Source organism: Eulemur rufifrons, chromosome 19, assembly GCF_041146395.1.
Source record: "Eulemur rufifrons isolate Redbay chromosome 19, OSU_ERuf_1, whole genome shotgun sequence".
Taxonomy (NCBI): domain Eukaryota; kingdom Metazoa; phylum Chordata; class Mammalia; order Primates; family Lemuridae; genus Eulemur; species Eulemur rufifrons.
In genome coordinates, this window is record NC_091001.1 from 23847821 (window position 1) to 23872991 (window position 25171).

The 25171-nt window shown below is 39.6% G+C and overlaps 1 protein-coding gene across 7 annotated transcripts in view; it reads left to right on the forward strand.

Moving 5' to 3' along the window:
* Window positions 1-25171, forward strand: part of KCNIP4 (potassium voltage-gated channel interacting protein 4) — a 1112575-nt gene that overhangs the window by 1009595 nt on the left and 77809 nt on the right. For 6 of the 7 annotated variants that reach the window (XM_069494040.1, XM_069494045.1, XM_069494044.1 and 3 more), the window contains one exon: window positions 2418-2542. In XM_069494040.1, coding sequence (XP_069350141.1) covers window positions 2418-2542 — 125 coding nt within the window. Of the gene's footprint in view, window positions 1-2417; window positions 2543-25171 lie in introns of those variants that run through there. The other variant, XM_069494047.1, reaches the window with a different exon arrangement.

Genomic DNA, 25171 nt, shown 5'->3' on the forward strand with positions numbered 1-25171 from the left:
CGCCAGAGGAATGGAAACTTGAGCAGCAACATCATTTATTAGCCAAATCATTCTTGAGTGACTGTGGTGTATCAGACTCCATGTTAGGTCCAGAAGATGTACAGATATGTAAGACATTGATCCTGTCTCCAAGGAATTCACAATGGAGAAAACAAACAAGAACAGATCATAAGGTTTTGCTGTACCTGCTGTATAAGAGGTAGAGTGTGGGAACTTTGACCAGGAAGTCATCTCTTCTACACAGTGGGACAATCCAGAAAGGCTTCGGAGACGAGGCTCTAATATTTAAATAGGATCATGAAAGATATATAAATTTTAACAGGTAGAAAAGGAAAGAACATTTTGGGTTGAAGAAATTATACTATAAATGATTCCAAAGAAGCTTACATCAGACATTTTTCAAGAAAGCAGAGTTGTTCTATCTGATGTTATCTACTTAATTAGCTCTGTTGCATGGCGTTTATTTCTGCATTGGCAAGTGCAGTAATATAACATAGTTCACTTCATCTCATCAACAGTTTTTAGGAGCAAAATTTTCCTTCATCCTCTCTGTATCTCAGGACCCATTGAGTGGAATCAACCTACTTGTTCAGATGAAGAAGGAGAAAGTTGAAGGAGCCCCATTTTGGCTTTTTTTATTCTCCCTCTAAAGTGCAGCCTGAGGTCAATTTGTTAATGTGTAGTTGGCCTTTTTCCAGCTACTTTTTAGCTCTTCCCACATACATTAGGTGCATATTTACGTACTTTTGCATCAATTTTATTCTTGTTAGCTCAGAGTTATTGTTGGCATTCCCATCTCTTCATGTCTTTCTCTATTATTCTTATCCATCCATCACTATTCTGATGCATTTCCATGTCACTGTTTCCAAATAAATTATTATAATGTGAAAAGTACAAAACAAATGTTTGCTTTTATCTCTTGTTACTCATTTCACAAATATAGCCATGCCAAGTATTTGTTTCATCATTATCATTGGCTTTTTGTAAACTCCTTGATGGTAGTAATTAGGACATGTGAAGATGAAGGATCCACTGCCCTTCGTTTCCTTTCTAAGTGAGAGCTCTGGACTCTCAATGCTCTCAGTGAGGCAAGACAGTACCTAGGTGCAGATTTTAGCAAGAGGTAGCACTATTAGTGTCAAAAGTGGTGTGACTTTGGCAAAAATGACTACATTTATAACTGACTCATGGGACAAGGGATTGGAGGTCTTGGTGGCTCTGGGACCAGAAGAGCTGAGAAGTGACTATTTTCCTTAGACTTTCCTCTCTGAGTCTTTAATCTGTAGGCAAGAGATGGGATATATTAATGAAGGGGAAGGCCACAGCTTCATACTGAGCCTGGATGTTTTGTTCTGCCTGAGTTCCTCATCTGAGGTGGGAACTGGTTTACACAACAGGGAAAATTCTCTTCGGCCTCTACCTGACCCCACTACAAAGAAGCTGGGCTGAAGGATACAGTCTTTTGAGATACAAGCATCCAGACTATAACGTATCACCAACACTTTTAAACTTATGCTACATGACCTCAGAGCAAATGTGCAGATATTACCAGATGTTACCTGGGGGCAGAAAAGGTTCTATTGACAAATACCTTTGGAGTCAATTGGGTTAAGCAAAATACAAAGTTAAACAGGATTCTTTGTCACAGATCCACTCAAATCTATGTATTAATATTTCAATATTTTGTTCCAAAAGTATGTTAAAGTTTAAGGATTTCCCAAACATATAATTCTTTTTGCATAAAGTGTCCTTGAGAAATTATGGTTTAAATATAATTCACAAAGCAAAGCACAACATTTTAAAGCTTATCTATAGCTATAGGCCCTATTGGCTACACAATGGGGCCCAAACAGAAGATCCCGTAGGTCTCCCCATCCATCCATGTGCACCTATGAAACCAGGTTTATGGCCATCAAACTGTCTGCTGGTTCTTTTACCTACATCAGCACCTAATCTGAGCATTTTATTGTAGCCCCAGGCAAAATACCTTGATTTCGATGGAATCCTCGGACAGTATTGCAGAGTTCTCTCTGGTAGTTGCATGATACATAGGGTGTTACCAATTGTTATTAAACAACAATTCCATTTTTATAACTAGTATTCAGTATATACACACAAATTTGAGATTGGATTGTTGGTGATTTTTTTACATGTTTCAAACTGTACTGTAAAAATGCGAGGATTGCAATGTTTATGTTACTGACTAGAATGTGCAAAAAAAATATCATGTAGAAGTATCTTAGCTTAAAACTGTTAAATTTGGGAAACGTAAGGACCATCATTTGCATTGTGAGGATTTTTCCTCTGTGGACAAATCATGTGCATCTAGCAATGTTTTCTTCTATCTTCCTGTGTTGCTGTGTATAGCATTGGTGAGCAGGGACCTGCCTTAAGACTCTCTCTGCTTTGCTCCACAGACAGCGTGGAAGATGAGCTGGAGATGGCCACCGTCAGGCATCGGCCTGAGGCCCTGGAGCTTCTGGAAGCCCAGAGCAAATTCACCAAGAAAGAGCTTCAGATTCTCTACAGAGGATTTAAGAATGTAAGAACTTTCTTTTTGACTTTACCTTCACACAGTTCTCAAAGGGGCATTGGGAAGTAAGAGGGGAAGAGGGAAGATATACCATTCTGTGAGAGTCCAATCATCTGTGCATTTCATACTGATCCTCCCTAGATATGAATACAGTCGATATCCATTTGGACTTTGATTCACTTTGGCACACCAATGCTGGTAGAACATAGTCACCAGCAAGGATGGGTAAAGAAAAAGCTTTACTCAATTCAATTTTTAGTTGGGATTTTTTTCTTATTTAGCTATAATGACATCATTTCAATAAGCTCTGATTGTTTCTTTACTTTTTAACTATAGTCTGGTGCTTGACTTGAATCTTGAACACAGATGGGGACCCATGAAGAAACCTATTGCCTGCATTGGAGAAAAATTATAATTAGTGTTATAGTCTGTAAAGGACCATGCTGCCAATGACTCTAAAGCATAAGTGTCTGTAGCTCAGCTCTGTGTCTGGTTCTCTGTGATCCAAGTATACACATGGCCCTCCCTCCTTGGAGAATCATCTTCAAAAGTAATGACAGCCCATGCATACCAAAGGGTGAAGATGAGAGAGAGTGAGTGGATTCAGGCAGTCTAGGAGGCACACTCTCTTACTGAATACGATATGTACTTAGTAGTAAGCTAGATGCTGCAGGTTATTCAAAAGTCAGAGAAGATACACTTCTGTCCTCAAAGAGCTCATAGTCTAAATAGGGAGAGAAGACTTACACTCATGAATCTATTTAAAAACAAGTCATCCTTAAAAGTATCAAATGTTTGTATATCAACTGGCATACATGCCCCAACATATATTTTGTTCTCAGACATATGGAAAGCAAAGTAGCTATACGTGCTCCTGGAGATCCAAATTAAATTACTTTGATCTCTTCCCAAACCCACCCACTAAAAGCTCCAATTCCATGGCATGTAGAAGTCTATAGTGTCCAAAGCTTTCTTCTAAATCTGGCCTCTTCAAATCTGACTACCTCAACTGCTGCCTTTGTCCAACTTCATGCAGACCAGAGAAGAAACTCTGCCTCTTTTTGGGGATCCACAACAAAAAATTTACTCAGAGAATTTGTAACTCTAGTTGATTCTGTAGAATACGTTTATAGGATTTCATCGTACATATTGCACACAAGCTCCTGCCATTTCTGTGACTGAGTGAGTCTGTCTCTCTCCCATTTCTTCTCCTCACCCCACTCCTTGCTCTGTGATTTCTAAATTTTTCTCCCCCTGTTATGCAGAGTACCTTCCTTTCTTCTCCAAAACATAGTCTTTTGCAAATGCTTAGGCCTTTGTGGTGGTAAACTCGGGTGAGGGAGGTTCTGATGGAGATGGGTGCTCACCACAGCACAGGCCTCTGATTAAGAGGAATCTTGATGGATAATCTATCAAGAGAATACACAGACATAATCATGCATACAGGGAAAAGAACTTTGAAAACTAGCTTAGAAAATTATTCGTTATGCCCATTCTACAATGGTTCCAGGCTTCAGAGAGAGAGTGAGCTCTTACAATGAAACAGCTGCACTGACCCCTGGCAGTAGAAAACCACTGGGCAGCAAGGACTGGAAGGAAAGGAGGTGTAGGAGACCAAGTCCTGGCCCAAAGTCAGTGCTAAGAGGAGATTAATCACAGAATAAAACTTAAAATATGTTCACATGAACATCTAAACTTCTTTGCTGTGATTCAGAGTTCAATTAATGAGCAAACATTTTTTTTCCTGTTAACATTGGATCATGCATCAAATACAAAATGGTGTCACACACAGGAAAATTAATCCAACGTCCCAGCATCCCTGTGTTCCTCAACTGCTGCTATGTTATTATTCCACTGCCTTCACTGTAAGGTCTCCCCATTTGGGGTTGGGCTGCCTTTCATCCCATTTGTTGTAAATTGGAATCATGATTACTGCCATCATTAACCTCTGAAGCTAGCATCTCTGCAGTGTGTCTTATACAAGTGGCACTTCACAATAAATTGCCAGACTCCCAAGTCTGCATTCATTGCTTTTGTTTGTTTTTTCTCTTTTGCCTCTGTCTCTTTTTCTTACCATTATTATCCCACCTCTTATTTATTCACTCCTCCTTTCTCTCCTTCTTTCTTTATCTCTTTTGTCTTTTCCCCTTGTCAATGCTTGTCTCCTTTCTTTCAGCTCTTCCCCTTCCTCTTCTCTCCCTGTATTTTTCTATTCTCTCTTCTTATTTCTTGCTATTTATCTCCTGCCTCACCCGGCCCCATGAGATAAATTTTCATCAGACCCGAATGTGCCCAAAGCCTATTTTCTATACTTCTTTAATAGAAAGGACTTCACAGTTTGCTCAGAAAATATTAATCGACATCTCTGATAAATCAAACAAGAGTGGCCTTTTAATTTCGATTTCCCCCTAGTCAAATGTACAACTTCAATAAATGTGCCCGGAAGCATAGCAAGAGAGACACTAAAGCAGGTCAGCAGCACAGCACTCGTGTTTTCAGGATGGCAGCGATCCGCCCCAGCTTCCGTCAGAGCAAGCAAACCAACTGCCTTTGGCTTCCTGAACACCAATTATCTCAAAGCCCTTAAGATCAAAAAGCATTTCCCTGGAAACAGTTGGGATATTCATTTTTAATGAAACCTTTTAAAACTCTCCATATTTTGATTAAAAGGATAAACCAGTCATCAACATCTTAAAATAGTCACACTTGTATGAAAGTGGTTCAGCATGGCCAGGCACCCCTGCAAGTGAAGATTACCAGTATTTTCCCATATGATATCCCTGAAAGCATTCCCTCTCATTTTCTTTCTTGCTTTTTTTATTTCAAAATATTACGGGAGGATCAATGTTTTTGGTTACATGGTTTGGTACCCAGATGGTGTTCATTGTACCCGGTAGGGAATGTGAGAAAGGGAAGATAGTGAGAGAAAATCTCCTCCCCTCACCCTGTCTTACTGAGTCACTCACACATTTTTATTTCTCTTGCCACATGCTGGGCTGAGTCTCTCAAAGTGGGCAGCTGATAGAGATGGAGAAGAACACAGTGCCGTGTTTCTCCACCACTAGTGAGCCTCAGAGTCACCTGAAGGGCTTGTTAAGATGCAGCTTGCTGGGCCCCATCCTGAAAGATTATGACTCAGTAGTATGGGATTGAGTCTCAGAACTTGCATTTCTTTTAAGTTCCCGGTTGATGATGACACTGCTGGTCTGGGGGCCACACTTTGCAAATCACTAGTGTAGTGCACACATCATACACATCAGACAGACTCTGTGGTGTCACTTGGGTCATATTTTACTTGTTTGGGAAGCTCCTTCTGACTCAGATCTGTGTCTCTTTGTCTATAAACTGGAATAATGATGACTACATTGCATTCTTTTAGACACAAATATGATAAACCTGAAGTCCAACAAAAAAGGAGTTGCTCTTGTATGGCTCTGAATGGTCAACTTCAGTTGTGTGTTCCATTGAAGTGAGGCAGTCATGGCTGGCCTACATACCTCCAAGGCAGTGTTTTGGGTATTGGACTACATAATTATATATTAGAAAAGATGCAGAAGAATATAAAGTATTATCTGCGGATCAGCAGCCTCAAACTTAAATGCATGTTGGAATCAACTGGGGAGCTTTAAAAGTTAAAAATAGTGGGTACTATGCTTGGTGATTCCAATGTAATTGCTCTGGAGAAAAAGCTTAAGCATTAGGACTTATAAAGCTCTTCAGGTAATTTTAATGTGCAGCCAAGATTGAGAAACATTGAACTAGATGTATAAGGTACTTTTATCACAAAAGGAATCTACCTAATTGTGATGAGTCCTCTAATATCAAATACCACTGACTAGACTGGTACACTGGAACCTCATGAAGTCCTTGGTGGGTGGGGTGTGTGTGTGCGTGTGTGTGCGTGTGTGTGTGCGTGTGTGTGTGTGTGCGCGCGCGCACGCGCGCGTGTGTGTAGGGTCTGTAGGTATAACAGGTCTCACCTCTGATGATTTCGATTCAGTTAAGTCTGGGGTGATGCTCAGGAATCTGTTAAAAAAATTCTCAACTCCTTAATTTTTAAGAAATTTCATGTTATAACAGACAGTGAACAGAAAGCCACATTTGAAAACCACTGACCTAGAAGGTCATACAAGTATCTCTATACATGATTCATAATCTTGCTTTGCTGCTCTCAAAATCAAGTATAACTTCAGTTCAATTTTAGGCAGTTGTAAATGGTATACAAGTGCATTAAGTTTTAATATATGGTGATGCCTCTCTGGCATTTCCTTTCATTAATGAATAATTTATAGCCTATTCTTCCCATTTTTAAGGTCCAGGATGAGAGATAGATAGTTGCAAGTAGTTACACCTCTAGGCTTCAGACCTCTGGCTCCTTCCTCTTTTGAATCTTTCCCTGTTTTCTTTTCTTTCACTGCTTTGAATTATAATAGGTCAATGAATCTGTTAGAATCAGATATATCTCTAAGGCATCACTTTAATACTTGTTAATGTCCTTTTTACCTAAAAATGTTGTTACTACCCTTTGTACCTAAAAAATAAAGATGTTTGTATTAGTTTTCTATTGCCTTCTAACAATTTGCCACATACTTAGTGGCTTAAAAAAATCCATTCATTATTTCAGAGTTTCAAGGGTCAGGGGTGCAAAAACAACTTAGTTAGGACCTGGGATTGGAGTCTCACAGGGCCACAACCAAGGTATAGGTTGGGCTGCATTTCTTTCTGGATCCTGGGGTCCTCTTCTAAGCTCACATGGTTGTTGGCAGAATCCAATTCCTTGTGATTGAACAAGTGAGATCCCCCTGCTGGCTGCCAACCTGGGGCCACTCAGCTCCTAGAAGCCATCTGTGGTCCCTTTCCATGCGGGCGTCTCACAGGCTCTTTCATCATATAGCAGCTCCCTTTTCTAAAGCCAGCAAGGGAGATGCTCTCTAGTCTGCTAAGGCACAATTTTAGTCTTACAGAACATAGCATCCTGATGGGTGTGACATCTCATCCCATCCCCTGTGCATATCTCAGCACTCAAATGAGAGGTAAAAAGGTCTGACTCATTGAGAGTCAGCACAGTGTGTGTCCATCATGGCGGGGTTTGTGTGGCGCAAAGCTACCAAGTTTGTTCTGGACTCACGTGGCCTGTAATCCACCTATCTCCTTGGCGACTTCACCAAGAACAGCGCCAAACTCTTCCTTGATTTCTGCAGGAGTTTTGATGTGGCCAAAGGAACCAGCAGGAGGTGAGAGTTCTTTGATGGGGCTTTTCCACCCCACTCAAAGTGTCTGGGAACTTCTGCACTAAGACCTTTAAAAGTTGATGAAGGGAACTGAGGATGAAATTACAGGGGTCTACGTTTTTGACAAAGTGCATTTACATGACAAGCACGAAGTCTCACTTAAGGTGGGGAGGAAGACAGGGGAGTTTGGCACATGCATGGGAAAGAGTGGGATATAGTGGTTAGGACAGGGAAATAGGCGGCTAATTGTATAAGGCAATTGCTCTTTTGTCATGAGCCCTCGGAGTTATTCGTGGGGAAGTCTTTCATAAGACCGTGTGACCTTCAGTAAAGTCACTTCATCCCTGCCAGCTGCTGTCTGCCTGTCAGCAAATTAGGGATTAAGATGTTCCTTTCCAATCATGAAGAGGGGTCGGTAATAACTGGTTTTGTTCAGCTCTTGAAGGACTCAGATAAAAGAGCTTCCGTAAGGGCAAAGTATTACTCATGTACTTTAGAATTAAGGTATAAGAGTGGAGTTAAAAGTTATTTCCTTTGCCCTAGCAGAGTTTTCTGTTGGGCTTCCAACAAGCAGGGCTTTCTGAGGAGAAGACTGTCTATGGGGGTAAGCAGTTAGCACGACCCCCACTTCTGATTTCCAAGGACTGGTACAGCACAAGTCCTCTTTTGGCTCAAACCTTGCAACTACCATTTCCTACCTTGAGCGGGTGGTTTAGCTTCTCTGGATATGAAATTATCCTTTGAAGATATGAGATATTAATATTCAGGTAGAATAGAAGATAAATAAGGAATGGTGTACATAGTATCTTTGATGTAAGAGTGTCGTCAATAGATATTAGAGCCCTTCAGTCCTTTCCTCTCACTCTTTTAAATACAAAGTAACTAAAATTCATAATGACAACTCAGTGATGCCATCTTAAGCATTAGTTTATGTTAAGTATATATTTGGATGCTTCTTGTTTTATTTGTGTCTTTTTTTTTACACTAATAAAATGTTGTGCTACACATTTAAAATCATGCAGAGGGATGTAAATTGAATGTTGAGTGTCCTAGCTAAACCTCTATACCCACCTGGCTAGAGGTAACCATTGTTAGTTTTCTTCTTTATTCTCACAGATATATTTCATATACATACATTTGTGTGTGTATAGGGATTCTTTTGACATAAAGAGGTTGATAACACATGTATCCTACAAATTATTTTTACTTACCCATCAGCAATTAGTTATAAACATTTAATTTGATTTTTAAACAACCACGACATCCAAGTTGGCCAAGAGTTAATCCCCTGTTGTCGGACACTTTGAATCTGACCTGAGGGATGGTCCAGGGGGTTGGCACACCAGCCACTCAGCCTCCCTTGCTTGCTGGGGTTCCCTGTGTGAAAGGTGGCACTGCTCCACTGCCCTGCTGCTCCACCCTTGTTCTCAAGAGGAACTTTCCTTTGAAGGGCAGTAGGAACTCTTCTTCATACCACTACCCACTACCCCTGTGCCCCCCAGGAAAAATAAAGAAAAAAGGGGAAATAAAAATGAACTGAAGACTCTTATATCTGCTCAATCTATGAGCTTCCTAAACACTGTGTCCCAAGCCTGATTCCTCTTGGCATTTCCCACACCTAATTCTAGGCATCCGGCCCGTTGTATTGCTCAGTAGCCGATTTTGGAATGAAAGGACTAGGCCCTAATCACGGGTAAAAGTCATCCTGCATCATCCACATAATGCCTAACTCTTAAAATAGCTTTTACTTTCATTAAGTGAAATTTGTATGCAGTATTTGTAACTCATCATCTTTGCCTCCTGAACCTGTCTTTTTTTAGTAAATGTTACCTTCACTTATGCAGTCACCTAGAAACCCAGTTGTCTTTCTGGACTCCTCCCTCAGAACCCCTGCATCTAATTAATCTCCAAACTTGGCCAATCCTCCAGTCTTTGTATCTCTCTCATCTACCTCTGCCTCTCACATGCTGCTGTCATCTCTCACCTGCATGACCACAGTGGTCCATGCTCCTCACCTCCAGTTTCATCTTCCTCCGAACCATTCTCCTTAGTGCACCTGAAGGGGTCTTTCTAAAGAACTAATAGGAACTAATCAGTTTCTACTTAAAACCAACTAATGGCTTTCCATTGCCATTAGAAAAGAGACTCAATAGTCTTATACACCTATCCAACAAATATTTGTTAAACACGTGCTATAAGTCAGACCCTGAATCAGGTGTTCTCTGTAGTGAAGTGACCCAACTAACCCTTGACTAACTAGCCCTTGCCCAACTGGCCCTTGCCCAACTAGCCCTTGACCAGCCATCCCTTGCTTGCTTTTCCAGCCTTCTCACTATTGGCTATTGACTCTGCTCCAGCCATGACGAACTGCCTGCAGCTGCTGCTCATCCCTCTGAGGGGTCTTGGCCTGTACTTTTCCTCCTGCAGGAAGTGCTGTTCTCCACAACTCCCTTTTCCTTCATCAGGCAAACTTCTACACCTTCTCCACATCTAGGCTTAGACTTTCTATAAACATTTTTTTTTCATCATTTATTCTCCGAGTACTGAGTATGGCCCTACCACTGTGCTAGGTATTTAGGATACACTGATTAGAAAAAAAGATGGGTAACTTCTCTTGGAGCTTATACTCCAGTGGGAGCGATTAGTGAAAAAAGAGACAATAAACAAAGAAATAATTAATGAAGGAAACATCTGGTGGTGATAGAAGGATGATGACATTTGTTACAGAGAAGCAGAGAAGAGAGATTCTTTAGATGGGGTTGGTGGACAAGGGAAGGTGGCATTGCATTGTGCCTAGAATGTCAAGAAGGCCACAGCCATGTGAAGGAAGGGAAAGGACATTTTAAGCAGACAGAACAGGCAAAAACCCTGAGGCAGGAATGAGGCAAGTTGGGCTGGAAACTGGAACATCGTTTTTATTTTGTTCTAAGGGTATTGAGAAGCTACTGGTTTTTAAAAGCTCAGATACAATATATAGCATTTTTTTTTTAAAGATGACTCTGGAATGCTATTATAAGTAAAATGGAGTGTAGAAGGCTAAAGTAAAATGAGATTCTCTACAAAGCTGGTTTCGAGAGAGTCAGGAAAGAAATGAAGCTTAGACCAGGGTGGTAGCAGTAGAGGAGAGAAAGGATGGGCTAGGATAGACGGAAAAGGTTGAGGTGAGTGGATATCTTGATGGATTGAAAGGGTGAGGGAAACTGAGGAACCAAAACTATCTCACAAGCTTTTGGGTTGAAAGACTTATATATGGAAATGCTTTCTCTGACATCTCAGAGTAAGTCTGGAGACCCTACTATGAGCTCCCCAGTGTGGTACTTATTTGGGGTTTCCTCTTTGCTTGTTGATTCCTCCCCTATTCCTTAAGATCCCTGAGGGCAGGGGCCTCTTTTCCACACTATCCTCAGTCCTTTAGACTATGTCTTGTATATAACAGGTAATCAATAAATATTGACAAATGAATGAAGAACCTCCCAAAATAGGTCAAAGGCCAGCCCAATAAAATTTTTTATCCTCTCTCACTTTTTTCTTTTTCATTCCCTTCGCATCTACCCAGTAAAATCAAAGAGCTGTTAGTTCTCTCCTTGAAAAATAATCTAATGATAGGGGAAGTGAAAGAGCATGACTCTTTTAGTAAAAGAACTACACACAATAGTTTAACATCTTTTATTGGATTTATCAAGTACTACTCAGATATTTTAAGAGCAGTCTCAACTGGTGACAAGGAACTTTTTTTGGTTCTATTGCAAGAGTTTTCACTGGTAGGTTATCCATGTCCCATATTGCTCACCAAATATTGTCCCACCAAATGGGTAATGGGATCTCTGTGGCTTAAGAATCACCTTCACCTTTGCAATGTATTTCACAGATTGGAAGAAAGAGATTGAGTGGTGGGATCCAGCAGGTCCCCATATGTACTAGTCAGAGTATGCTCACTGCTGCAAAACACAGCTCCAGTAATTTATTGACTTAAAACAACAAAGATTTGTCTACCTTTCATCTCCTAATCCCATATGGGCCAGTTGGGGACAGGATGGGGGCTCTTTTTGCCCTTTTATTGAGGATACTCCTTTCATTCCTTGGTTCCAGTCTTGCCTATGGTGTCCGTGTCCTCCACTGGGGCATCTGCATCCGGGCCTCAGTTGAGAAAAGAGAGAGAACAAAGCAGATTTTGGGAGGCATTTGGTGGACCTGTCCTGGAGTGACAGACATTTCACTGGTCAGAACTCAGTCATATGGCCTCACCTGATTTCAAGGGAGGCTGAGAAATATAGTATTCCTATGTGCTCAGGTAGAACATAAAATTCTATATCCTTCAATTGAGAGAATGGCGTGGAAAAAAGATATGTTGAAGGTTCCCAAGATTATCCCCAGGATTGATGATTGGCTAAGAGGACTCACAGGACTCAGTATATAGTCATACTTATGGTTATGATTTATTACAAAAAAAAAAAGGATGCAAAGCAAAAATCTGCAAATGGAAAAAGCACATGAAGCAATGATTAGAGGAAACCTGAGGCAAGCTTTCAAAAGTCCTTGCTTAGTGGACACCCTCAGGATATGCTTAATTCCCCTGACATCGAGTCATTATGCTAACACTTGTGAAATGCTGTCTAGCAAGGAAGCCCATTGGACATCTAGTGCCTAGTATGTACCCAAATTCCAGACCCCAAGAACCAAAGAAGCTGTTCCACGTAAACTGTATTGTTGGCACAGTTTGGTCACAGCAAACCATTCAATTCAGAGAATGGTGCACACTCATCCAAAATTCAAGTTCCCAAATGCTAGCTCAGGGTCAGCCTTACAAGCAGGCCTTTCTAAGGACAGCAGTCTCAGCTTGGCCATCTTAACTCTTTTCTGAACAAAAGTGGACATATTTTTGAAAATAATTTATAATGTAATTAGATTTCAGTTCTGGCTGCCCTTGGGCAAGATACTTCACCTCCCTGGGCTTCATTTATGTCATGTGCAAAATTGGAGAAATAGCATCTCACAGGTGCTTTGCAAAAATAATGTAAATCACAGAGAACAGAACCTGTCTCATGATAACACTCAAAATGTAGCTGTTTTTATTATTATACTATTATCATCCTTAGCACCATTGTTATCATACTACTAAGCTGAATTGTGTCACTAACTAGAAGTTCTATCTTAAAGTTTCTTTGCCAAAGTTTGGGACTCAAGCTTTGATTCACATGTTATATAACAAAGCCTCCCTCCAAAAAAAGTTAGAAAATACAGATTAGTTCTTAGCCTTATTAATAGTAGCCGAAGGACAAATTTTGAAATAGTACCATTTATTATTGTTGTTTTTATTCTGTCCCTTGAATTCCTTGAGAAACTAACATAATCAGTCTCAAAATGATCCCCTCACTGGGATTTGTGAAAATCAAAAGAGATAGCATCATTTGTGATGCATTAAAGATGTAACACGACATAGAAATGTAGGTAATTTTGTAAAACCACTCATGTAAAGGCAACCCTTAAATAAAGTAAAAAATTATTAGAAGCATTTCTCAAGATTCTTTATCCATTCATCTACAACCATCCTGTGATTAAGATCAAATTTTAGTCTTCTCTCAAGTCACAGTTGGTTTGGTCCAGGCTGACAGGGCAGTTCTCGCCATCAGGACATCATTCAGGGACACAGTTTCCTTCCAACACATTGTCCTGCTATCCCTCGACTGGAGGACTTTTCCCTTCTGTATTGTGTAAACTGGGTCTCTCTCATGTTCAAGTCCGGAGGGGAGGAGAAATAGTTACAGTCCATGGGCAAGTGAGTTGTCTTCATTTCGAGATAACACAAAGACCATATACATCACTTTTATTCACAATGGCTCAAACTTAGTCACAGGTACCCCTCAGCTCCGGAGAAAGGTAGGAAATGTGCTCTCTGGCTGAACAGCAGTGTATGAATTAAAAAGCAGAAACTAGATTTGGGGAAACAACTAGCAACTCTGATGAAGTCAGTACAACCTCCTTCTACTCAATTTTTTTGGTTCATGTTCCTAAAGATTTTCTGACTCAGCTAATCCTCCTAAGTCATTTTTTTAGTCTGAAAGCAATGTGTCAACTGATACTTCAAGCTCAAATATCACTTGAAGGATTGAAGGATCAGCATTAAAAATAATAATAAGTCTCCATCTTATGAATGCTTTTAGGTTTCCTACTTGCCTTAGCACCGCACCTCAGAATTGAATACATAACAAGTTCAAAAGCAGCTTTATCCAAGAAGGCTTGCTAATACAATTTGCTATACATAGAACTTGGTCTTCCCAGCACAGACCCCACGCACAGTGTAGTAGTAAGACTGTTGTGTGGATCAACTTTGACAGCATGATTCCCTCTCATTCTTTTTGGAAGAACTAATTGGTTCACAAAAATGTATCACTGGGAGCCCAATAAATAATTTTTTTTTAAATTCAATAACACGTTTCCTAAAGAACCTACTGCGAAACTCTGGATGTTTTGTGGCTAAAACTAAAAGCAAATCTGGGGCACCATTCATCACTGCAAGTTGCTGGCAGTGAACCTACTCCATAAAATCAGATCATTTTCCATTTTTTACAAGCCCCACTTAAATATATTCATTAATAGAAGTCTAACTGGCAATTATTCCAGTGATCCTGGCAAGTATTCAAATCTTCATTAAAATAAAATAAGTCACCAAAACTTTGGAAGTCTTCCCAATGCTATATTTGGGCTGAGTGTATTAGACTATTAAGGTCCTCTTAAATCTGTGTTGATTAATTTAATACAAGGTAAATACAAAGGAGGAGAATGTGTCAAAGGAAAATATGAAAAAATCAGTGTGCTTTTTTTTTTATCTAAACACATTCTAATGACTCACGCTTAACATATGATATTCTAACTCCCATACAATTTTAGAAGATTGGACCCAAACTTCTTATCTCAAGCTATTCCTGATTGTGAATGCTTTCCATAGCCACATCTGAAACACCAACTACTCGTTCAATATTTAATATTTACCAAGGACTTTGCTAGCATTGGATACACATTAACAAAATAAAAGGGAACTGTCCTTAACTCATAGACAGTTAGAGTCTAATGGAGGAAGTGAAAAATTAATAAGTAAGCAAATAAATACTTAAGAGAAAATTATGGCACATTCAATGAAGAAAAAGGACAGAACTCTATGAAAGAAACTCATGTGGGCACAGTAGACCTAGGAGAGTATGGTGATAAATTTTATGTCTCAACTAGGCTATGCTATGGTGCCCAGTTGTTTGATCAAATACTAGCTTAGATGTTACTATGAAGGTATTTTGTAGATATGATTAACATCAATAATCAGTTTAAGTAAATCAGATTACCCTTGATAATGTGAGTGGCATTCATCTAATCAATTGAAGGCCTTAAGAGCAAAAACTGAGGTTTCTCAGAAAAGAAAGAATTCTGCCTTGACTATAATGTAAAAATCCTGCCTGAGTTTCCAGCCTGCTTGCCTGCCCTGTAGATTTTGGACTTGCCAGCCCCCATAATCTCATGAGCCAATTTCCTAAATAAATCTAGAGAGAGAGAGATAGATAGATATCCAATTGGCTCTGTTTCTCTAGAGATCCCTGACTGACACAGCAGACATTTCTGAAGTTGAGGTTTTTTTATGCCAAACCTAAAGTGAAACCCAGTCATGAAAAAAGGTAAGAAAAAGTCATTCTTGGTTGGAGACAGCAAGTGCAAAAGCTCTAAGGCAGGAAAGGGTTTATTATATTCAAGGAACTGCTAGAAGTTAGTGAGCTAAATCACTATAATTGAGGGAAAAAGTGACATAAGATGAGACAAATTGGGTGGGTATGAAGCAAGTCAAGCAGAGCCTTGCAAGCTGGATTTGACTCAACATGCAGTGGGAAACCATTCGAGGTTTAATCAGGATGGTGACATGATCTATATTTGTGAAAACCTCTTTGGCAGATGATGGATTTGGTCAAGGAAGAAGAATGAATAAGGAAAGTGGAAAGGAAGATATTGCAGTAGTCTAACCAAGACATGACGGTGCATTGGACTAAAATTGTGATAGTTGACATGTAACTAAGTGAAAGGATTTAATCTATGTGTTGGAAATAAAAATGGTAGAATTTTATAAATGGATTGAGCATGGCCAGAAGGGAAAGGGACATAATGTAGATAATTCCAAGATTTCTGATTTAAGCAAATAAACAAGTATTCTTCCCATTTACTAAGATGCAAAAAATTGGGGGTGGGATGTTGAGTAAGGTTGGGAGTGTTAGCAGTTAGAGATCAAAGATTTGGAATCAGTCATGTAAAATTTGATAAATTCTAGTGACGGGATACATGATTATGTAGAGCTAAGAGGGGTATTTAGGGCTGAAAATAAAAATTTAAGAGTCATTGGCATACACACAGTTTTTAATGCCATGAAAATGGATATTTATTAGCAATTATAAGAAAAATCATATGTACTGAGTATATATAATGAACCAGCTCTGTCCAAAGTACTCTAGGTATAATTACCTCTCTTTATTATCTTAGCAGCTCTATGAACTAGCCTTTTTTTTTTTCCTAAGTAAATAAAGTAACTGAGGCACAAAGTGGTTGTGATCTCTCCAAAGTCACAGCTAGAAAGTGACAAGTCTGAGATTTGAACCAAGGAAGGTATTCTGGCTTCAGAGTACATGCTTTTGACGACTGAGAATGACTTAAAAGAGATAAAAAAGAAGAATTCAAGCTTGGATTGGGGGGAATCTGGCATTTGAAGGATTGGTAAAGGAGGAGGAGACAGCAAAGGACATTGAAAAGACGCAACCAGAGAGATGGGAAGAAAACCAGGAGGACGTGGTGTCACGTAAACCCAAAGACAAAAGTCCTTCAAGAAGCAGGTGTTGAATGCTGCTGAGTAGACAAGCAAGATAAGGACAGAGAAATGACTGTATTAGCTCAGGCTCTTTGATGCTAAGCAACAGAATCTTGGCCTAACTCACAGGAAATAAAAGAATGTCCCCGGAAGGCTTTGGGGCAGCTCATAGAACTGAATGGAAACATTAGCACCCAGGCCTCGTAAGAGAGAAGCAGCAATTGGGAGGCTCCAGGTATTTGTTTAGGAGTAAACCATGATGGGGGCCATGATATGTATTAAATGACAACTACGTAACTGGCGAACAGTTTTCACTCTCTGCGCTGCAGCCATGCTCAAGGCCTTTCAATTTCTGAATGAAAGTTTTTCCTAGAGAAGTAACCAAATTCTGACACCTGCAGTAGGAAACCTAGAGGCAGGGCTAGGGGAGAGTCATGGGGTTGGGGAACATACACAGCCCCTGCTTTTGGACGACTTTCTGTCCCTGTCCTAGCGCAATGCTCTTCCAGCATTTCCCAGAACCTTTTCATCATGGTCTCAACAACAGCCTTGTCCACAGGCTATTTTTTTTTTTTTTTTTTTTTTTTTTACATTATTTAAAAAAATCACTTGTGAAGTTGAGTTTCTGGCTTCTGGTCTCAGGGCCTGTTGTTTTCTGGGACACATTTTCCTGCTGTTTGGCACAGATGGTTCCTCCTCATGCTTCCGATGCCATCTTAAATATTGCCTCCCCGAGCACACGTCCACGTAGGTCAAAGCCCTGCTGTACCTAGTTTGTTCCGTTCTTGGCATTTGTCATTATCTGTAATAATTAACTAGTTCACTTATTGTATTCTGACATGGGAGTTAAATGAGCGCAGAGTTGCTACAGGCCGGCTGATCCACATGCACCCAGTATCCAGTACTTTTCCTGGCTCATAGTTGGTTCTTGATAGGTACTTATTGCATGAATAAATGAAATGTGTTCAAGATATCTTGAATAGCTCCCTCTCTAAATAACCTTGAGCAGGGTTATGGCTTCTCTGCAAAGGGCCCCTGTAACTAAATTTAGGCCTCAGGAAATTTCTCCTGACTCTAACTCTTACCGTCATAATGCAATTAACCTGCTCTGGTGTCTGTGGTTTCAGCCCTGGCTTCTGTTCTGCACTTTCAGGTGAAGTCTCTGTGCTGGTCTAGTTTCTGGATCCCCTCATGAGTTGCCTGCCCAGCATTCTGGGATCCCAAGACCTGCAGCCCTGGGCAGGACGCTCCCTGCCCTTCGCCACATGCTCAATGTTAGGGATATTTCTGTGGTTCTGCTTGTCTGCAAAAAAGAAGAAGAAGGAGAAAAAAAAAAAAAAAAATCTTTGAAACAAAAAGATTCAAAGGCTAAGGAAACAATGTTTCTGTCTTCAAATGTTTTACTAGCTAATTATAAAATAGCTTATGGAATTATTGAAGTTAAAATGAGCACAGAGTCTAAAAATCAGCCTGCAAAGCCCTAAGAAACACTTTCAAAGCACCATGTGTGAACCTTTTAGCCTCACTGTAAGTGAGTGGGATAAGCACCTGCAAGAAAAGAGTTAATATTTGCGTCAATTGGACCAAGTCATTACCATGTAAATTATTTTGTATAAAGAACAAATTTATATGGTATCAAATACCATGTTAGAGAAATGGGTGGAAATATTTTAGGGTTAATAAATTATGAAAAAAGTCAGGAGTGGGAAGGCAAAGCTGGAGAACTGGTAGGGGGCAAAACATGACCCATGAAGATTTTGATGCTCATAATTGAAACATCATAAAGGGAAAAGAGAGAAGAGAGAACCACGCCACCAAATGAGGTATATTATTAATATGTTAATAAAGCTTGATGTATAATGTGCATTAAACATTATCATAAAGTGCTTTCCCACACAGTTGGTTATATCATTTCAAAGCTATATTAAGAGAAATATTAACATTTTGTGGAACAGGAAACCAAGGGCAGAACATTTTTGAGACTGATCCAGAATCACAAGCTATTTGGTGACAGAACTAGGACTTAGTCATAGTTCTGGCTCTTGACACGGTTCCATTTTGCCATAGCAGCCTCTACTTACCATGCAGAAAACTTTAAACAATATAATCCACAAATAGGAAAAGAACGCATTAAAACCACTGAGGTACCTCAAAGGACCATTTCACTAGAGTAAATAATGTTACCCCAGAAGACTAACTTATTGTCCTTTTTAAAAACCCCTTCCTTCTGTTGTTCAAAGATCCTCGGTTAGCAAAGAGAACTGTTTAGAGTGAGCTAAAATATCACCTACCAAATCCTTCAAGCTGAGGGCCTTATTTTAAGCATTCAAATAGGACAACAAAGAAATAAGCAAAACCACTTTCTTCTAAATTGATATTTAAACCACTGTAGGTAGGCCAATGTACAACCTAATTTCTATTTTCATTTTTAATATGCAACCTATTGATCTTCAAAATATCCTGCAGGAAACTTGCATGAGACATCCATATAATAGGACCAATAAAATATACATTACAGATTCCACAACATTGAGAAAGGATAAAATTAAGTTTAACAAAAATTAGGCCAAGAGAATTACTGCTATTTGGCATCACAGTTAGTCTTTAACACCTCAGAAGTCAAGTACTCAGCTTTTCTTTGTACTGGTTTTGCACAAATGGGCCAATGACATTTCCTCCTACTTTTTTAAATTCTTTTTTTGGTCCCCTCACTGCAGTTCCTGGACACATTACTTCAACTCCATGCAGATATCTAGTTATTCTGTCTCTCCACATTTCTAACTCATTATATCTTGTTTTGTCCTGTAAAGAGATTATAAAAAATATTTGCTAAACTATCTCAAGAAAGGAAGAACAAAAATGATCCAAGCAGCAATTTAATGCCAATCACAAGAAAGTAAATAGCATAATCTCTGCAGCTAAAATCAAAGTTGGATCTTCTTACCACAAATGTGGTCCAATATGAAGCTCTTCATGGGAAAAAAAAACATTACCAAACATTATTTGAAATAACTAATTTCCAAGAAAAGATATGATTAGTCCCTTTGTGGTTTATTGTTACCGCTTGTGGCCTATAATTATGTTAGGCTTCTGAGTCCCCATATGTTGGCCACAGTGGTTGGGGGTGGATGGGGGTGGACCATAATATTCTTCATGGAACTAATAGTAGATTAAACATGTTTTAAGCCACCACACATGACTGAGCAATTCACTGCTTGTCAGCAGCAGAATCGAGGCACCATGTAATCTGTGCAATGAAGCGAATGCTAATAATGTTTACTTGGTTTCTTCTGAAACTTCACATAAAACCTCATATTAGTTCCCTAATGGAAAGCAAGCCTATTACTGAACACACTTTGTATTATCATTAATAAGTGCTACTGATTTATTGAACAGATTATATTTATTGTAACAGAACAGAAGCATGCAGTTAATTACCAGTTTTTTCTAATTAATTAGTTTTTTGTGTGACTAGAAAATTCTTTGGCAGATCATAGCATTCTCTGCTAGAGTTGGATGAAGGTGATGTTCAAGAAGTCAGGCCATCTCCTTGTGTCTAACTGTATGTTTGTACCCATTAACCAACCCCGCTTTACCCCCCTGCAGAACCCATGCACTGACTTCTTGCATTACTAGAACCATACACATGGGGAGGACGCATGGGGAGGTTCAATGCAAAGAGAATTGAGACCTGAGAGCCACTTAATCCTGGATTCCAATCCCAGCTTTGTGATGAAGGCAAATTACACAGTCACAGCTCTCTTAAGACACCTTTGAGATCAGGTGACCCCACCCTCTCCATATTTCACAGATGCAAATCCCGAAGTCCTGACCTATGTGATAATTATTTGTCCTGAAGTCAAGTTAACTTAAGCCTCTGCCTTCTTTGCTATTAGAACCTGTTGTCTGCCTTTCAATTTAGCGTTCTTTCTACTACACCAAACTGCGTCTGGAATTCTAAGGCATCTTGACCAATCATATACCAAATCATGAAATCTTTGGCCAGCAATTCACACATATTCATTGAGCATCTGCAGAAGATGTAACTTTGATAAACACTTGGGATATGGATAATAAGCAAACAGATGTGATTCTTGCCCTACAGCAGTAAAGGAACTCTGAAACTGGATTTATCTATCTATTTATCTACATTTTTCTACATTGCCATAGAACCTAGACCAGCTATCACATGAATGGCATTTTTTGGTGGGGTAATCATAACATCAGGAGGTTTAGAAATTTTCCTAGGTCATATAGCTAATTAGTAGGTGAGACAGAATCGTAATAGACAATTCTGAGTTCCAATCTCAAAGTTCCAGCCTAGGATCCCAATAAGAACACACAGAAGATATTTAAAAAAAAGAGAAAGACAGAAAATAAATCCAAAAGATCTTGGTCCTAAACAAAGGGAATTTTCAGCTCTTTTACAAGCCAACTCAGTAGAACCAGAATTCATAGTTCTTATTTGATTTAGCAAGCCTGGCTGGAGGTTAGTGGATATTTGTCACACAGGTGCCACATGAAGCTCCAGATTACAAGCAAAGGAGTTTACAAGGTAGGGAAGCAGCCTAACATCAGGGTAAGGAGCCAGACTGGAGTTAGATTACCTGAGTTTCCATCCTGATTCTGCTACTTACACGTGAACCTTAAGATGCCATTTAGTCTCTTTGTGGCTCAGTTCCTATTCAGAGATGACTCAGACCTTTTAGTCTAAGCAATCAGAAGAATGGATTGACATTCTGAAATCCGGAAGGAGGACCACATTTGGAGAGCAAGATCGGGAGCGTCATCTTGTCTGGGGACCTAGGGTGCCTTTTAGACATCCAAGAAGAGTTGTGAAGTAGGTAGTGGCATATATATGTCTAGAGTTCAACAGAAAAGCTTAGGCTGGGAATTAAATACTGGTGACATCAATATCTAGACCATATTTATCTCTGTGAGAGTGGATGAGATCACCATATCTTGTTGATATGGTCAGATTGATGTTTTAGAAATATCACTCTGACAGAGCAGAGTGAGAGGAATGAGGCTAGAGGTATTAGATCAGCTTGAAACTTATAGCAGTGGTTCAAGCTAGTGATTACTGAGGATGATAAACAATAGCAGTAACCATGGTAATAACAAAAATGAATTGTATGGAGGAATATAATACCAGTTAAAATAAAAATGTAGCAAAAATGGTACAAGGGCCAGGTCCCTTTCTCTTATTTTTGTTGCCTGAAAGCAGAAGGAAGAGATTAGTTTGTCTCTCTTGGAATCTGTGCCACTGGCCCCACAGGGGAAGACTGGGCTCCCATCATAAACTTAACTCAGAGAAGACAAATTTCACAATGTTTTAAAGATGAACCACTGCCCATTTTTAGAATATCTTCTCCAATCCCATATTAATTTGTCCTTACCTATGCCATCACCAGCACAATCCACATCCCATAGTGAAATGCCAGAGGCAGTAACAAAAGAGGCTGTCAGGGAGGTTTCTGACACTTTCTTTAGGGTATTTTCTCCTTTCTAGCTAGTTTAAACATGTGAAAAATCTGTTTCTCCTATTTCTCAGCACTCTCTTCTTCCAAGTGCTTATATATGATTCTTCATTCCTTATGCCCAGCATTCCTACATCAAAAATCATTTGTACATGTGGGGCTGGGGTTAGGGATGTGCACTTGTGTGTGAGTATGAAAATTTAATGAACAGTGTGCATAAGAAAATACAGAGTGGAATAGAGGAAACTGGAACACACTTTGCTCAGAAAAAAGAGGGAATAAAAGAGAGACTGGGTGACTCAGCTTTGGAGAATGTGTTGGAGTTCCAATTAGAAAGTGAGGAGGGAGTGGAAAGGACAGCGTTAATTACCCTCAGTGTAGTCCCTATTGTATTTCACTATCAGGCTTCCGAAGGTGACTTCATATTATTCTCCCTACAAGAATATGGATCTTCTCACAGAATTCCTTGCACTGGCAACATTTGACTTTCTGTAGATTTGTAAAGTTTTAGATTTGTGAACTTTCCAAAGAATGTGCAGAATCTATGATGAAGGCATGGGAAAATTGCAATTTCTAATTCCTTCCATTTCCCAAGTTATACAAGGTAAAATCAGAGAATAATCGGTATCTATAGTGGGCTCTCAGCCTAAATGTTACATATCACAATTGTATCAGAAGCCAATGATATTAGCAGGTTATTTTATTATTCTAGCATATATATAGTAGCACATTCTCACTAGCTAGGTATTTTTCTTGAGTCATTTTACATGTCATATTTCATTCCATCAAAAGGTGTAGATGTGTTGTACTTTATTGTTTTGGGGGGGAGGATGTTTTATTTTGTTTTGTGAATTCCAGATGGAAAGACATGTCTGAAACATGAAACAGGTACAGCTGTGCTCTAAGTACACTAACAGCCGTATGTGAGGGTGACACTATCTGTGAAAATATAAAGCTCTGAATAACGGCTGATGGATCTCCACATTGCCTGTCTGTCCTATGACTTCATCTTTGCTCCTATGAGCTTCAGCATTCATTTCAGTTAGCTATCACTGCATAACCTATGCCCAATTTTAGCGAGTTAAAACAACAGGAAAGCATAGAGATTAGGATACAGGTGCTCCGGATTCATATTGTAGTGTCTCATCTTTCTGCAAATTGGACAGGTCTTGGCTGGGAGGTTTTTCTCCTGCTTGTGATGTCTGGGGGAGTGAGAATCTCCAAGGTGGCTTCTTCACGTACAAATCAATTCCTCAGTTGAGACGGCTGGAACGGCTGGGATCTGCTTAGAAATATCTTTCTCATGCTCTCTGCACATGGCTGGAGTTTTGTGCTGCATTGTTTCTCACCAAAATTCGTATGTTGAAATCCCAACACTCAGTACCTTAGAAAGTAGCCATATTTGAAGAAAAAGTTTTAAAGAGGTGTTTAAATTAAAATGAGGCCATCAGGATGGGACTGTAATCCAGTATGACCTGTGTGCTTATAAGAAAACAAATACCAGGTATGTGCGTGCACAGAGGGACGACCACCACATGAGGAGGTAGTGAGAAGACGGCCATCTGTAAGCCAAGGAGAGAGGCATCAGAGGAAACCAACCCTGCTGGCACCTTGATCTCAGACTTCCAGCTTTTAGAACTAGAAGAAAATGAATTTATATTGTTTAAGCCACCCAGTCCGTGGTATTTTGTTATGGCGACTCTCGCAAACTAATATAGCTAGCTTGGGTTTTCCTCATAGCGTGGTGATCTCAGAAGAGTTGAACTTCTTACATGGTAGCTGGCTTCTAGGAGAGAAATGGAAATCCACCAGTGCTTGTAAAGCTAGGCCTGGGACCGGCATAACATCATTTCTTCTGTATTCTGTTGACCAGAGCAACTCAGAGTTCTGCCCAGCTTCAAGGGCAGAGGAAATGGATTCCACCTCTTGCTGTGTGCAGTGGAGCAGTGTGCTCCCAGGGAGAGATGGACTTGATGGCAGCCATCTTTGGAGATTGTTTAACACAGACTCTATTCAAAACCCGTACTTTTTTTCAGCCCCTCTATTAAAAAATCTGTCCCACTCACTATTAGAAAAACCTTGTTTCCTGCTTCAGTGAGAACATTGATGCCGTCTAGTGTTATAACCCACAAATTTCTGCTACTTTGCTAAAAATTCTGTCAGCAGTGGTATCTGTTATTTCTTTTGCTCTTTTCCTCTAGGCTTTAGTAAGAAAGAATTTTCTTCCTAGTCAAAGTTAATTCTTGCACCTGAGCCCTGGAATGTTCTTCATTTCTGGACATTTTTCTTCAGTCATAATGCTCTCTTGTGTATCATAAACTGTTAATTTTCTGTAAGCTCCTACTCTCAACCTATAAATAGGCACAGGTCTCTCCTGGTCCTAAAGTTTGGCCTCATGTTACCCCAAAGTTTCCTAAATTATACTCTACCATAGTATTCCCCTTCTCCTCTGCTCAACAAATCTTTTTGGAAGTGTGGTTTACCCTCACTATCTCTGCATCTTTACCTAGGATTAGTTTCCCAGCTCTCTACAATAATATACTTTCTATCCCTAACATGCCACTGAAATTACTCTGAATAAGGTGTTTTATAAAAGCCTCCTATTTAAAAATGTAATAGAAGGTTTTTAGTATTTACCTAATTCGAGATTTCAAAGCATAAAATAGATACTCCCTGCCCCACATCTATTGTCTACTCCTTTGGTTTCTCTGATGTCCTTCCTGCCTCTTTACTTGAGAATGCTTTCATTTTCAAGGTTTTTTTTTTTTTCCTACACACATTCTGTAAGCATTTCTGTTCCTTAGGGTTCTGTCCTTGGTCAATTGTTCTCTTCAATTTTCATTCTCCCAAGAGGAGCAAACTCATCATTTCCCACCTACTCTTGTAAATCCCAAGTTAATATTTCTAGCCCTCATCTCGCACTCAAGCCATGCGTCCCATCATCCGCTAGTCATGTCTGCCAAGCTCTGGCACAGACCTTTGAAATTCAGAATGTCCAAAACTAAACATCCTATTTTCCATACACCAAAACTACATTTTCTTCTACAGTCTCTATTAGTTGAGGGTCATGATCATCTATGCAGAGAAATTTGGG